We start from the raw sequence: 15,043 nt of genomic DNA on the forward strand, positions 1-15,043 counted from the left end.
TACAGATTTTAACCATACCACTAAAGACGTTATACTAGGGTTGTCATTACATCTGATGACATTATAATCTGGTTAAACTGTATATTGTTTGTGCAAAATAAAAAAATAATTTCAGACAATACAATAGCCACAATTATTTTTTTCAAAAACGGGAAATTTTCGTTAGGCATCAACAAAATTCAACCTGGGCCGACACGCAATGGAAAGAAATTTTGACATGGATAGGTTAATTTCACCGAAAATGCATCATGGACGACCTCATGGACATGGCCGGCAAAGTCTGAATGATCGCGCTCAAAACCAGCAATACTGAAGAAGATTGGAGAATGAGAACGAGATCCGCTTGAACGTCAAAGTGATTCTGCTTAGTAGTGAGTCTCCAAGACATAGTCTTATCCCAAATATGGCTTTGCCATTTTACTTGTTTATAATAGTATTTGATTACTTGCTGTTTTCTCAATTGGTTGTATGTTCCTTAAAATTTAGCATAAAATTGCAATTGAGAACTTATCACACAGGAACATAGTTCTCTTGATGGAAAAAGTTGATTTTTATTTTCTATTTTGTACAAAGGAACTTAACAGAAAATAAAAATCAACTTTTTCCATCAAGAGTATGTGTTCCTGTGTGATAAGTTCTCAATTGCAATTTTATGCTAAGTTTCATGGAACACGTTTTTTATAAGTTTACATTCAACCTATTAATTGTTTAGTTTTTAATAATTTTAGAAAAATCTTCCCAAAAAACCACGTGTTTTTATTTATTTAATCCCAAAAAGGAAACCCTTTTCTCAAGTGTCATTACAGGACCAAATGGTTTAAAAACATTTTTGTTGTAGGCATGTAAAAAAATTGTATTTGTCATGTGACATTCATCCTTGCATCACATGGTATTCACACTATTCAGGTTCCTCTCTTGTTGCTGATAGGTAACAAAGTATACAATGCCAAAAAGTTTAATGAGTATTTGATCAATATTTAAAGAAGCAAATTAAAGAGTCAAACGCTCAAAGAAAACATTAAATTTAAATAATTTAATATTAATAAACAATATATGTAGGCTTATGTTCAAAATTTTTATAATATGGCTTATTAGGTATTGATTAAATCAGGTATTGTTGGCTTATTTTTTTAAACCATAATATAGCAAATTATAGCAAATTTTACTGCAGTTTAAATATATTGTACACTGTAAAGATTATGATATAATATAGTATGTTTCTGTTAAACAAGTATGATATAATCAGAAACAGAAAATATTTGAAAATAGTTTATAAATAAATGTTAAAAATTAAACAGTTCTTTATTATTTTGTTTAATTATATCAACAAAACAATATGATGTTTTCACTTAAAAATATATCATGAAATTACAAATTGTAAAAATGTGACATGTAAACAAGCATTTTAATAATTTAAAAAATAAGTGTGACCAATAAAACACAGATTTAAGCAAAAAGTCAATAGTTAAGAGAAATTCAAAAATAATATCAGAATCTCAATGTTTCCTTACCTCATTTGATTTGAAACCGGAATCAGTTTCCTTTGTTTTACCAGTAGCAAATTCTAGTTTGTTTTCACTTTATTGGACTGAATATATCAAATCATTTAAACAGTATCTTTAAACAATCAAATATAACCCTCCACAGTCTCACTCTCAGATGCATCAGTTTCAAACACAATGGCTTCATTTAAACAAATATTATAGGCCTATTTATTGTTTTATGAAAATTTATTCTAATTTTCTAATAATGCAAAAGAAATTACATAGTCTTTTTTGAAATAAATATTGATATAACTCATGGATTTAAATATGTTATATTGGATATTATAAATTATATGTTATATGATATTATAAATTATATGTTTGTTTTGCAATATTTTAGAACCTAAATGCTAAAAATTAAAAAAAAACACTTCAGTTCTTATTTAAATATGTATTAATTATTTTAATTTTAGGTTTTTTAAAAATAAGAGTAATTTTGTAATTTGGTAATTATCATATTTTTGTGTTTATAATTCACAGAAAATTGTTAAAATAAAAATAAAAACTTTTGCATAACCCATCCCATTATATATGCAAACCTATGGGAATAACCATTACTCTGTAGGTGCAAGTTTGTAATTGCATTTTAAAATTTGCATATAACTTGTACCCTTTCAAATTGTCTTTTGAACACAGATAATCCACACACAAAAATATAGTATTGTCTAATAGAAATTAATGATAAAATAGCTTATAGGGTTAAATAAAAAGTCAATTATAATGAAAGTACTTGTTTTAAACATTTCATATTAAAGCTATGTTTATTGGTGTTTAAAAAATGTTTAAGTTATTTTTATTTCTGATAGGATGAAGAATTTGAAGGCTTTCCTGTCCAAGATGAGAAAACAAGGAATGCTGTTTTAAATAGAAGGAAAGAATTAAATTCAATAGATATTTATACAGATTCTTCTGTTTTTCATATTCCAGTTCGTAAAAATAAGTTACTTGAATACAACAGTCTTTCATCAACTGATATATACCAATCCACTGATACATCCAAAGAACAAACTTTTTCTTCTTCATTGTCACAATTTCAAAAAGATGACACATCTAAAAGATATAGAACTCAAAATTCAATAAGTGATAACTTTTCACATCAGTATAAAAGTAGAGGAACCTTATCCAAAACTATAGCTCGCCTAAAAGCATCAGCAGATGTTGCAGGTAGATTAGTTTCTTGTCAGCGAGGAGAACTCTGTACAATCCCTGATTGTGAAATACATAATGTTTCAGAAAATGGAGATCATACAAATTCTACTTGTGTTGAAACTATAAATACTTCAGTTACTAAATATTTGTTAAATTCTAAAGAGAAAAATTCTGAAATTCCTTTAAAGAAAAGGACTGAATTATATAGAGAAAATAAAGAAGTTAATCTTTCTCCCACTGTCATTAAAGAACAGGCAGAATCTGAAAAATATTTGTTGGCATCATCAAATTCTCCAGTATCCTCAACAGCACATCAAAATTTTACAAATATTGTGAATCAAAATGACAGTATAGTTGGAAAAACTTTGACATTAAATTCAGTTAGTGAAACTAAAGTTGATAACAATAATTCAGATAATAAATGTGAAACTTCTGACATGCAAAAGATTGATAAAAAAATTTCTTCAGAAATGGCAAATGCTGTCAATATATCAGAATTAAATGAATGCAAGAATGACCACATATCTGTTAATTCAGATGAAAAGACACTTTCAAAAAGACAGGTGTATAATCAAAGTTCTGATGAACATTTGCCAAAAAAGAGAAAACTAAAACTAAATAATACAATTATTACAAATGAAACTCCAAATAATATAAATGAAAATACACAGTCTGAAAAATCTCACAAAAATATTAATCCTAATGAAAATTTATTGGGTGAGTCAGTTTCATCTAGTCAATCAAAAGTAATAGACGAAATACCAGTTTCAAAATCTAACACTGAAGAACAAGTGGAAATTTCATCAGTAAACTGCACAACTCCGTACTGTTTGTCAGATTCAGGAAGAAACTCTAAACTTAGTTCTTCTTGTTCAATTGAAGAACTAATTAAACGTAAAATGGTAAGTAGATATGCTGATATAATGGCCACTAAATCAAAGGATAAATTTTATTCAGAAAATGTGAAGGCATTGTCTGCAACAAAATCAGAAAATATTATTCAGTTTCATAAAACTGGAAAATTAGAAAAAGTGGCTTCAAAAATAGAAAAAATTTTAAAGTCTCAATGGGAAGGAAGAATAAACACTGATTCTTCAATTCCTACATTATTTACTTCATCGTCATATAAGAAGAATAACCAACAGTGTTTGTTTTCTCAAAATAGAACTCGAAATATTTTGTGCAAACCTCGCTTACAGTTAAATCATCAGAAGCTTTTAGATCTCCACAAACCTGAAAGTGTTAAAAAACTTAATGAACAATTTAAAAAATGTGATGGCAATACACAATCTCTAGTTAAATTTCCTTTCTCTACAACTAAAACAAAAGTTGCTACTCCTCCGCCACCAGCACCACCACCACCACCACCACCACCTCCAGCTCCAACACCACCACCACCACCTCCACCTCCAAAGGCAACTAAACCAGCTGAAGAAGGTATGTTTTTTATAATTAAAATTTTATATGTAGAAGTAAGTTTTAAATAAGTTCATAATTAAGACTTTTATTTATTATTTTAAGATAAAAAATGCAAAATATAATTTTTTTAATAAGTAAAAATTCTTTTCTTTGTTAAGTAACATATTTGTTAAGTATTATGTAACATATTTTAATATGGTTCTTTTATTAACTGATTATTGAAAATTAGTCATTCCAATTAATTTATTGTCACTTTCTTAAACAAAGGAATGTAAGTAGTCTTTTGCATTACCTTTATTCATAATCTTAAAAATTTTCAAATTTCATGATTTATAAATGGGAGTCATTTAATTCAGAATTTCTTTTTATGCTATCTGTGTAAGTAGCAGTATTAAAATAAAAAATATGAATAATTTTTGAAGAATGATTTAATACATGCTTTCAAGTACTTTAGATTTATCTGAATTGTAGATAATACTTGCATAGAATATAAATATTGATCTATGTGTAATACTGATAATACTATTAGTAACATTATGATAGAGTTTCAGGCTAATCAGTTCAGAATCTTTTATAATCAAACAAACATCCAGACTTTTTGGATCTTAACGTAATTTGTTGCATCATTTGCCAAACCTCATTTATCATTAAATATGATGCAGTTTATGTTTTCAAGGCATAGCATACCAATTGTAAGAAGTATTAGAAAAGAAGTGCATCATCTCATTTACTTTCCCCCCTCTGGTCATTGCATCAGCAATGTGCTTCATTGGCTGAGTTTCCAAAGATGGTGGGTGACCCTAAGTGACATGATGAGATTGTTCTTTGAGTAAAAGGAAATTTCTTTGAGAATAGTGTTGCAATATTAACTTTATCTGAAATAAGATTACAAATTCATTTTGCAGTACACAATAAAAACATGCATATCCACATATAAATGGAGAATTTTCAGGTTTCTTGTGATAGATTGATTCTGGATTTCCCATTTATTTTCCATTCTTAAGCTTGATGTTTATCAATTTACCATGCTCATAATGTATATAATTAATTTTTTAAACTAAAATAAACTAGAAAGTGTTCAAAAGAATCAGAAGTTTTTAGCAGAATTGAAATTGGAATCTAGGAAAATTTTGGTACCATCTCATCATTAATTAAAACAAAAGTTTACATTTTACATTTTTGATTAATTGATTATGGTACATACTTAGTCTGTTATCATCAAATTCTATTATTATTTTCTGCAAAAAATGATAGTTTTTCATGTATTAGGTTATTGAAAATACAAAATTGAAAAAAATCTTTAAAACTTTTTTGCAAAAATATTGGTGTGTAAATTATCTGTCCATCAGCTCCACTTGACAAGTAGAATTACAAATCCTAGACATTTGAGAATGTTAGTGCCATTAAAAGATTTATATCTTCAATATTACAAACTATATACAATATTGAATATAGAAGAGAAGATCCAAAAGCAAAATATAAAATAAATTTGAAATAGCAAAACATAAAAATACTGTAAATTATAAAACCAATACATATTCTGTAGCCTGAAAATATAGTAGAGCATCGATTATCCGACTCAGTTGGGGACTCGGGTTGGTTGGATAACTTAAAAAATCAATAACCGAAAATAATGAAAAAAATACATTATTAGTATAGTATATTAGTATATCCCGTGTAATTAGTATANTAATGCTTATGTAAGTCATAGAAAAAAATGCCTTAGGGGTTCGTGGCATCACATGTTTATGTCATATCCAATTAGTTTTATCACATACGATCGATCTTCGTTCACTAAATACAAGTCAAAATCCGTATTGACATCTGGAGGAAAAGACAATAATCCTTGTTTCTTACTTCATAATCACGTATATAAACGTAAGAAATGAAATATTAAATCTTGATTGATATATTAAATATATAATGTGTATAATTGAGTATAATAATATTTAATGGTAACAATTTAATAAATCAAGTAACACTTTTATTATAGATGTACTGCTCATTTATTTCGTTATATGGACACGAAAAAATCAGTATAATTGTCGATTATTATATCGATTTTTTCGTGTTCTTGTAACGAAATAAATGAGCAGTACATCTAAAATAAAAATGTTTTTAATTTATTAATTTGTTATCATTACAAATTTAATTGTGTATAATAATAAGTATATTAAATTGTTTATTAAAAATAATATTTTTAGAAATTTTGATAATACAAAATTATTAGATTTAAAATATATTTTTATATAAATTCGTTTCGTATGATGTAAATAACTTTATAAAATCAAAAATCGTTAGCATAACAGATTTATCCTTCTGCACGCAACGTTTAAAACTATCAGAATTTAAAATCACTTAGAAAACTAAAATTAGTTTTCTAAGTGATAAATTTCAACGTTTTCTCAGATAATTTTATAAAAATTGTAAATTCGAATCCATACTGATTTTAAAAACACATAAAAATTTTTTTATAGCAATAAAACACTGGTTAAATAATATAAAAAAAAAACTTTGAAAAACTCATCTAAATATTTTATTAATTTTCATGTGAATTATTTATTCACTTTACAATTTTAAACTTCTTTAAAGAATTTTCAGAATTTTTTAAAATTTTATTTAAAATTTAAATTCTGTAATATTATTGAAATGTTTATTTATTTTATTACGTTAAATGCTACATTATTATTTCACTTGTATTTTTATTATAGAATCGCTAACACAGCTGTTCAGCATCTTGACAGNCTTCGCGTTGAATTTTCATTGATGTTAAGCGTAACAAAAAAATTTTTTTAAATAATAATTGTCGCTATTGTATCGTTAAAAATTATTTTTAAATTATTTTATTGCTCACAAAACAACCACTCATAATTAGAAAATTAAGCCTCGTTTAAATACTGGCCTCCCTTTCATGGTCAAGCCAGTGTTGTCAGCTAAAACACGCAAAAATTTAACAAAAACAATATTAAAGTAGCCAAGACATAGCCAATTATTGTAGCGCCACATCACTAGCGGACATTTGAAATTTGCCGACTAGAACGGTCGGTTAACCAATGTGACAGTTAATCGGGGGTCGGATAATCGATGCTCTACTGTAGTATCATTTGTTTTCGACACATTTAAATAACTCAGTCATTCTATTTATGGAAGTTTATTAAAAAAAAAAGATGTCATATATCTAGTATCACAATTTGGAGAGATTGTTCATAAAATTTTGTTTATTATTAAGAAAGAATGTCTCAGAGATTTTAGAAATGGTAAATAAAACTTTGTCAAGAGAACAAGTTTATGAATGGTTTAAGTGGTTTAAAGATGGATATAATTCAATGAAAGATGAGGCAAAGTGATTGGAATGAAACTTGGTCAAGGTCTAATTGAAATGAGGATAATGATCTGAATTTTTTAAAATTAATAGTAACTAGTGATGAAACCTGGTGTTATCTATGTGACACTTTAAGAAAATGCCACTCTTCAAATTGAAGTTTCTAAGTTTGCCCCAGAAGAAGAAAATTTAGATTGACAAGTCCAAAGGTGAAGTCATGCTTGAATTACTTTTTGACCAAGGAAATATTATTCTTTATGAGTTTATACCTGAAAGATTTACTATATATAAAGAAATGTATGTGGTAATATAGGAGTATCTAGCTTAGAGGTTTAATAAAAGAAAAAGGTATAATTTAATGAAAAAGTTGTCTTCAAATACATAAACTCTGATAAATTTTTTACATTTGAACACATTTTAATACATGCAACTAAGTGATGTAGCAGATGTCCAACTTCATTCCATCTCAACCATATAATCATTCAATAGCATGTGAGGTTGTTGATGGCCTGACAAACGTTATATCTCAGATCATTCAAGTTATGCACAGATGTACTGATGTACAAATGATACACTTCATTATTCACAAAATCTAACAGGAAAAAATTCAGTTGGGTAAGAACCAATCTACTGCCTGGGAAACTCCATTCAGAAATGGTTTTATCTAAATTGCAAAGTGAGGAGGAGCCCACATCTTATTGAAAAGTCATTCCAGGAAGAAGTTGAGGGAAAGCATGAGTTGCATCATGTCCAAATAACTTGCTCCAGTCACTTTGGCCTATTACCTGCTCTTTTGTTAATGTGCACCTATTTTTTCATTCTGCACATGTGCTAATAACTGCAGCACCAAGGTATGATATTTCTCACAAATGCCAACACAATGCATAACATATATATGCCCACTTCCAGTCTGATACAAATACAACTCAAGTTATAAATTTTTCTTTTATCAAATTTCTTAGCCAGACACTGTGTTAGGGTGCTTAATTAAGAGATGTTATTAAGAGGAAGAAACTAGACTTGTGGAAAGAATACTGGATATTATTTTATGACAATGCATCAGTTTGTCAGGCTACAATGGTGGACATATTCCTTGCCAATCATTCAGTAACTTTGAGACAGCATCAATACTTATTGAATTTGTTCCTTGTGATTTTTATTTTATTTTTCCAAGGCCTAAAATTAATTTGAAAGAAAACTGCTTTTCAAATGTAAAAGAGAACTAATGCAACAATTGCCTTAATTAAAGGACATCTAAAAAAAAAGGCTTGAGACTCTGTTGCAATTATACATTTGCTGGAGGAAAAATGTGTAAATTGCTAGGGCTGGTATTCTGAGAAATTTGACCTGTAATTATATGTTAGTGTTGTATTTTTTAAAGTAAAATATTAGTCCTAGATCTTCTTGATCCTACCTGTATATACTAAAATACAAATTATTTCTTTCATTGCATATGTAATATTGAAAATTAATAGTAAATTTTATTAATTAATTCAGATACATCTGGAAGAAAAGATCGACCTGGAGCAGCAGTTGACTCAACACCTGTAACCCAAACAGGTACTGTACATTGCCATTTACATTATCTAGATATCCAACTTGATCTTTGTATACACAAATCTAAAATTAACAAAACCACACTGGTTTTGTTAATTTTAGTAATTATATTATTAAATTTAGGAATAATTAATATTATTTCTTTNATAATAATAAAACAGCAATTAGAATTCGAGTCTGAAAGAGATGAGATAAGACGTGGCCAGTCAAACTTGTAGAGCCCAACTCCTCCCTGAAAACCATAAAAACAAATTTTTATCACTCATGAAAAGAAATTTTAATAATTTATATTATTTCTGTATTAAATGTTGTTTAAAGAATAAATTTTGAAAAGCTGTATGCGTCGGGAGTCGAAGCCAAATGGTTTTACTGACTCTCTTTTATAAAAGGTCAATTATAATGACTCGTTGTTAATTTTAAATTTGTACTTAGATTATATTTTCAGAATTAAATAAATACAGGATGGCCTAAAAGTCAATTAACCACGATTCAGTCATTCTAATGAAATTAAGTAACACTATTCAAGATTCAGTGGAAGCGACTGAATCACGAATTATATATACTGTAACATGCAACTGTTGCAAATTGATTTTAATTGCTTTAAATAATCTTGAAATATATTCCGGTTAACTGACTATTTGGACTCATCTTTATTTAATAAGTATAAAAAATTAAGTCCTTCGTTATGTTTAGTGAAAAATAAGAAGTTCTCTTCAATCTGTTCGCATTTATTAACTTTCGCAACAGATAACATCGAATGAACTTTGTGAATGTTCTTCTTATTCTTCGCTTCATCCGAAAGTTTAGTGGTCAACTATCTTAATGAATTGTCGCCATTTTTTTCAGTCTTTTAAACCTTCATCTAACAATTCCTTTTTCTATCGTGTCATTTCTTATTCTATCTCACCACTTAATCCATACCTTCACTTTAATCTCTTTTGTTATTACTTGTTTTCTCTCGACTTTTTGTTGGTACTTTATACTTTGATGTAACTCTTTAAACAAACAATATTAAAATTGATGCTATACATATTATCTAATGGACTATGTGATATTGAAAAATTATATTTCTGTAAGAGGCAAGCAATTCTTTGATTTTCTGTGATATGATTTACTTAATTGATATTATTAATTTTGTGAGATCCAGCCTGGGGTACAGGTAGGTTGTTACGCCTGTATCACTTAATAGGCAGCCCAGTCGGTAAGACTAGTTCTCGGTCGTCAACAAGAACGGCCTTCCCCAGACTTAGGGAAACGAGTGTGGAGGGTCTTACAGTTATAGTTTTAAACGGAAGTTGGTGATGGCGAATCCACTTTCTTCCTTATGTCAGGGTCCCGACACCAGTTTATCTATTTCTAGTAACGCGGATAAACACGTGAAATTTATGCCATAGATCTGATTCAGGAAATAATTCAGAGACATCTATTAACACAATAAATATATAATTTAATAAACAAAATAAACACTACCAATACAGAATAAGAAATAATCAATTAATTCAAATGGACAATCAAAGAACGAATAATCAATATCGATCGCGACAGGAGGAAATCTATTCTTAGTCTATAACCGAGTCGAGAGAGAAATGTATTCTTAACATATACATTTACGAGAGAGAGAGAGCTCACAATTTAGTCTTAAACATATGACCTGTTTACTTGGCAGTGTCGTCTTCTTATTCGTGAAGGTACTTCATTGATAACTTACGAGTAACTTGTTCGGGGATGACGATGCGTTGGTCTACTGGCATATCGGTGTGGAGTCCTTTCACTCTCCGATTTATGGATGAACTCTTAAGGGCGTTGGCCTTAGAGAGCGAATGTGTGGAGTCCTGACTCTTTCAGGTCTGCCGATCAACTCCTAAGGGCGGTGTGGAGCCAATATGGGAGACGTCTCTCCTCTATGAGATTTTCTGACGAACTCCCTGAATACGGCTGAACTTCGCATATATCTTCTGATTTATGACCAATTATCAGTCGAGGTTTTATCCACGTGAATGGATGGGAAGGGGATGAAATGAGGGGTAAACAATTCCCATCGAAGTGAGATTTTTAGCAGATAAGGGGAAAGACAGAGGATGTTCATACTTCCGTGAAAGGAAGTGACTCTCCTAGCTGTTTTCCCACGCTAGAAAACGTTATTTTTCCATCAAAATGAAAGAATATTTTATGATAACATTTTGACATTATTTTGAAATTATTAATTTAGACCCGGGGGCATTTCGGATCTCACAATTTATAAGTATTTTAGCTGTATTGATAAAACTGATGATGTATTCAAGTTAATCAAATATGGTATGTAAATGTAAAGAAATATGTATATATAATTCTTTACATTTATATATCATATTTGATTAACTTGTAAAATAATATAATAATATATATATATTATTTTTTTTTCAAATAAATCACATCCCTTAACTAGTAAAAAAAAAAAAATCCGTGAGTTGCTTGATTTTCCTTGATGACATTTGGTGCTACCATCTGTTCTTATATTTTATTAAAAACTTTTTACATTTTTTATTATAAAATGGCAAAAAACTTAATTTTGAGGTTAGGGATGGGTTTTATAAAAAATTGTAAATGCTAATAATGAATAAAATCATCATTAAGTTCAACCTTACTCAAGATGTGACATACAACTCTCCTTTATCTCCTCACTCCATTGACCTTTCACCAAATCACTAAAATTTAATAGCATCAATCACCTCAATACACAAATCTCCCTGCAGAATTTCAGATAAAAAGCACAGGATAAAAAGCACAGGAGTTATTAAGATTCAAAGAGAGTGAACAAAATTGTGCCCCATACATACACAAAAAGAAAAACCAATTTTTTTTGCATTTCTCAACATTTCAAGCTCCAGAGTCCAAAAATGTGAAAATCTTGGAGGGGCATTTTTTGACCAATTGCCGTATTTTCCCTCTGTTATATATAATGGAGCCATAAGTAAAATGTTAAAAGATGTGATTAATTTGATATTCAGATAAGGATTTAAAATTAATGCTTAATTTTTTGTAAGAAATCAATAAATATATTATGATTTTTAATGTAGATAAAATAAATATCAATTTATAAAAGATTTGGAAATTGTATGTTATTTTACTCAATTTTAAGAATAAATGATAAAAATGCTTTTTATATAGTTATTATATAAAAAGCGTTTTTATCATTTCCTCTTATCATTTTATATTATATAAAAACGCTTTTTATATAAAGTTACATATATAAAAATGCTTTTTATATATGTAACTTTTTTAAATTAAATCTTTCAGGANTGGCAAAAAACTTAATTTTGAGGTTAGGGATGGGTTTTATAAAAAATTGTAAATGCTAATAATGAATAAAATCATCATTAAGTTCAACCTTACTCAAGATGTGACATACAACTCTCCTTTATCTCCTCACTCCATTGACCTTTCACCAAATCACTAAAATTTAATAGCATCAATCACCTCAATACACAAATCTCCCTGCAGAATTTCAGATAAAAAGCACAGGATAAAAAGCACAGGAGTTATTAAGATTCAAAGAGAGTGAACAAAATTGTGCCCCATACATACACAAAAAGAAAAACCAATTTTTTTTGCATTTCTCAACATTTCAAGCTCCAGAGTCCAAAAATGTGAAAATCTTGGAGGGGCATTTTTTGACCAATTGCCGTATTTTCCCTCTGTTATATATAATGGAGCCATAAGTAAAATGTTAAAAGATGTGATTAATTTGATATTCAGATAAGGATTTAAAATTAATGCTTAATTTTTTGTAAGAAATCAATAAATATATTATGATTTTTAATGTAGATAAAATAAATATCAATTTATAAAAGATTTGGAAATTGTATGTTATTTTACTCAATTTTAAGAATAAATGATAAAAATGCTTTTTATATAGTTATTATATAAAAAGCGTTTTTATCATTTCCTCTTATCATTTTATATTATATAAAAACGCTTTTTATATAAAGTTACATATATAAAAATGCTTTTTATATATGTAACTTTTTTAAATTAAATCTTTCAGGATGTGTCCGATTTGGTCAGCCAGGAACTATAACGTGTGCTGTGTGTCGTCAAGTCAAGTATTATTCACATGTTCAAAGAAGGTTTAGACAATTTAGTTGTGAGCCATGTGGAAAGTTTTTTGCACGTTTTGTGAGGAATCCAAGGCATTATTTTTGCCCTAATGGAGGTTAGTGAATCAATTTATCATTTTGACTGACTGACTTCATTACTTACAAACTCAGAATAATGGAAGTATAATGCTTGATAAGTTTCTATTTATATCTAATACAATAATAAAAGTAATTAAATTGGTTGTTTTCATAAAATGAAATACAATAATTCATAACATCAAAACTGTCATTAAAAAATTAAAATTAGAATTATATTAATTATTTGTTAGCTGAAATTCAGTAACTAATAACCAATTAATTGAAATGGCTGATTNATATATTTACTGATTTTAAGTTGAACTACTCAATAATGTAAAGTTTGATTGTTTAACTACTCAGAACTGGGTGTGTGTTAATAAACACTACACATCCAGCAAGAAGAAACTATAAGAAAGCAAAAATTTTCATCCATGTTTAATGGGCATCAATGGGTATTGTTAGACCGATGATGCTCATTAAACAAGAATGAAAACATTTGCTTTCTTATAGTTTCTTCTTGCTGGATATTGGTTATATGTGTAGTATTTATTAATAGCTTGATTGTTATTCAAAAAATACAACAAAACAAATTGTAAATTTTGTATGAAATTATATATAGTAGAACATACAGCAGTTTGCAGTGATTTCATTTTACTTTGTGTTTACAGGAGAGGTCACACCTGATGAGAATCAGATTTGGTGAAGTTATGCCACAAAATAAGTCATACTGAAAGATGATCATAAGGCAATGGCCACTCTTTCATGAGAAAATACCATTTGAATTTTATGAAATTTCTTAGTTTAAATAGCAGAAATTTGAATTTTCATTAGCAGAATTAGATGGCAGTGTGGAAATGGCCATAAACTAATGAATTGTGGATCATGTCGTGTAATATTTTTTACATTTTGTTTTTCTCTCTTCAGTTTCCATTATTAAAAAACTTTAAAACACAAAATTTTAATTTTTATCTGAGTTTTTTGAATTATTTATTTCCATTCTTTGTAAAATTCAAATGGCATTTTCTTGTAAAGCAATGCCACCTACTCTAAAGGCATTCAATCATATTTCAATATGATCAGTTCTGCGATAAAATCTCAGCCAAGTATGTTTCCTATCAGCTGTGATATCTCCTTGCAAGTATGAGTTGTAAACATTTAGCTTTCACTTGTATAAAGAACTGTCAAATGGTCCTTTTATATAAGTCAAAGAGTATCTGTTTTATTATAAATGAAAATGTTAAACTGATTTAGATTTAGGCATTGACATTTAGGATCTTTCATAAATAATGAATAAATTAATCACAAATTCTGACAATAAAAATGAAATTTTTATGTAGACATGTTTTGTTTTATTGTTAGTCCTATTTTATTGAATATTCAAGTTTCTTGGAAAGAATTAATTGAAATGGCTGATTAGCAATTATTAAAAATGAGTAAGTAAAAAGATTGATATATTAAGAGATTTCTTAATATGTTGTTGAAAATTTTGGATTTAAACTTTACATATTACTATTAGCAATTTACTGTTTCATAAATTTGTCATTTTTATCTATGAGGAATACAAAAGAGGGAAAAATTGATACTGATTAAATATAAAAAAAGTTTTGAAAATTGTTTCTTGTATTCTGTTCTTTTAGAATTAAATTAATGACTGAATGTCATTAATTTAATTCTAAAAGAACAGAATATAATAGAAACTTGGAAATACTAGAAACTAGAAATATACTAGTTTCTAGAAATATCTATAAATTTCTAGAAATATACTAGAAATTTGGAAATACTAGAAACTTTTATGTAATAATTACTTTTTTAAATTAATTTATAAATTAAAAGTAATTCTTATATACATTTAAAAACTTCAAATATAAAATTTTTGTTAATGCTTTTAATGAAAGTTG

General features: G+C 27.9%; 1 protein-coding gene across 1 annotated transcript in view; it reads left to right on the top strand.

Annotated features, from left to right (window-relative positions):
• Positions 1-15,043, top strand: part of LOC111613064 — a 66,726-nt gene that overhangs the window by 24,340 nt on the left and 27,343 nt on the right. The window contains exons 2-4 of the mRNA XM_023354363.1: positions 2,351-4,130; positions 8,932-8,994; positions 13,016-13,183. Coding sequence (XP_023210131.1) covers positions 2,351-4,130; positions 8,932-8,994; positions 13,016-13,183 — 2,011 coding nt within the window. The remainder of the gene's footprint in view (positions 1-2,350; positions 4,131-8,931; positions 8,995-13,015; positions 13,184-15,043) is intronic.

This window comes from Centruroides sculpturatus, unplaced genomic scaffold (genome assembly GCF_000671375.1).
Source record: "Centruroides sculpturatus isolate CEXI.00-Female unplaced genomic scaffold, Cexi_2.0 scaffold1735, whole genome shotgun sequence".
In the NCBI taxonomy this organism is placed as follows: domain Eukaryota; kingdom Metazoa; phylum Arthropoda; class Arachnida; order Scorpiones; family Buthidae; genus Centruroides; species Centruroides sculpturatus.